Source organism: Natator depressus, chromosome 1 (genome assembly GCF_965152275.1).
Source record: "Natator depressus isolate rNatDep1 chromosome 1, rNatDep2.hap1, whole genome shotgun sequence".
In the NCBI taxonomy this organism is placed as follows: domain Eukaryota; kingdom Metazoa; phylum Chordata; order Testudines; family Cheloniidae; genus Natator; species Natator depressus.
Window position 1 is genome coordinate 3926583 of NC_134234.1, and position 1466 is coordinate 3928048.

Genomic DNA, 1466 nt, shown 5'->3' on the forward strand with positions numbered 1-1466 from the left:
TCACATTCTGCAGGTGTACTTGCCCACTTTGTCACGAAGCTCGTTCATTTTGATTCCATAAATGATAGGGTTGAGCGTGGCGGCAAGGAGGAAATAGAGGTTGGCCAAGATGATGTGAACATGCGGAGCGATGCCCTGACCAAACCGGTGTGTCAGAGAGGAGAAGAGGGAGGGAGTATAAGAAACCAGTATCACACCGATATGGGCTGTGCAGGTGTTGAGGGCTTTCTGGTGGGCTTTCTTGGAGGACATTCTGAGGACAGTCCTGATGATCAGACTGTAGGACATGGCAATAAGCATCATGTCTAATCCATTGACTACAAACGCTATTACCAACCCGTACGTCCTGTTGACTGTAATGTCGCCACACGACATCTTCTCTACAGCCATGTGGTCGCAGTACGTGTGGGGGATAATGTGGTTGGCACAGAATGGCTGCCTGCTCAGGAGCAGAGGCAGGGGCAGAATGAAGAGAACAGCTCGTATCAAACCCACTAGCCCCAGCTTAGCTATTCGTGCGTTGGTGAGGATGGTGGCGTATCTCAGAGGGTTACATATGGCAACATAGCGATTGAAGGCCATTGTGGCAAGGACGGCTGAGTGCATCACAGAAGCTGCATGAAGAAAGAACATCTGGGTGAGGCAGCCACTCACAGTAATGCCTTTGAAATTGAACCAAAATATACACAGTGCCTTCGGCACGACGGAAGTAGGCATGTTGATGTCTGTAAGTGCCAGCAGGCAGAGCAGCAGGTACATTGGCTTGTGCAGGGTCTGCTCTTTCCATACAACAAACAAAAGTGTGAAATTTCCCAACAGGCCGATTATGTAGAACATAGAGAAAGGGATGAAAATCAGGAAGTGGGCAGCTTCCAGGCCAGGGATGCCCATTAGGATGAATGTTGATGGGTCAGTAGGGGTGATGTTGAAAGATGCCATGAGGTAGTTGAAGCATCGATCGGGCTCAGAATTGTTCAAGGTGCCTGTGAGAGGAGGGAAGCACAGTGAGGGGGGTTACACACTTCATAACAACTAGTCCGTAAATACTAGAAAGGGCGATGAACAGTGAGGTGGCAACATTGATAGATGGCACCAGATTATTACGGTCATAGTCAAGTTCAGAGAATCCTCAGAGGGAGCTAACCAAGTCAGGTGAATGGGCAGCGTGATGGCAGATGAACTTCAATGTCAAAAATTGCAACATGTATGCCATTGGAGGGAAAAGCTTGAACTGCTCAAATGCATTAAAAGGTTCTAATTTAACAGTATGATCTCAGGACAGGACATAGTTCACAGCTCTGTGAAACCCTGCTCAGAGTGCAAGCAAGGAGAGAAACTAAGGGAAGTGGTGGAATCTCCATCCTTAGAGGTTTTTAAGGCCCAGCTTGACAAAGCCCTGGCTGGGATGATTTAGTTGGGGTTGGTCCTGTTTAGAACAGGGGATGGGACTAGATGACCTCCTGAGG

At 48.4% G+C, this 1466-nt stretch overlaps 1 protein-coding gene across 1 annotated transcript; it reads right to left on the reverse strand.

The window, feature by feature from the left end:
• Nucleotides 1-939, reverse strand: LOC141974567 (olfactory receptor 52P1-like). The gene has a single exon (XM_074934397.1). It carries the CDS (start codon nucleotides 937-939, stop codon nucleotides 1-3), a length of 939 nt encoding a protein of 312 aa, XP_074790498.1.
• Between the last annotated feature and the right edge of the window lie 527 nt (nucleotides 940-1466).

Excerpts from the sequence above, each read along its gene's own strand:
- LOC141974567 (XM_074934397.1), bottom strand. The coding sequence starts at position 939 with ATGGCATCTTTCAACATCACCCCTACTGACCCATCAACATTCATCCTA.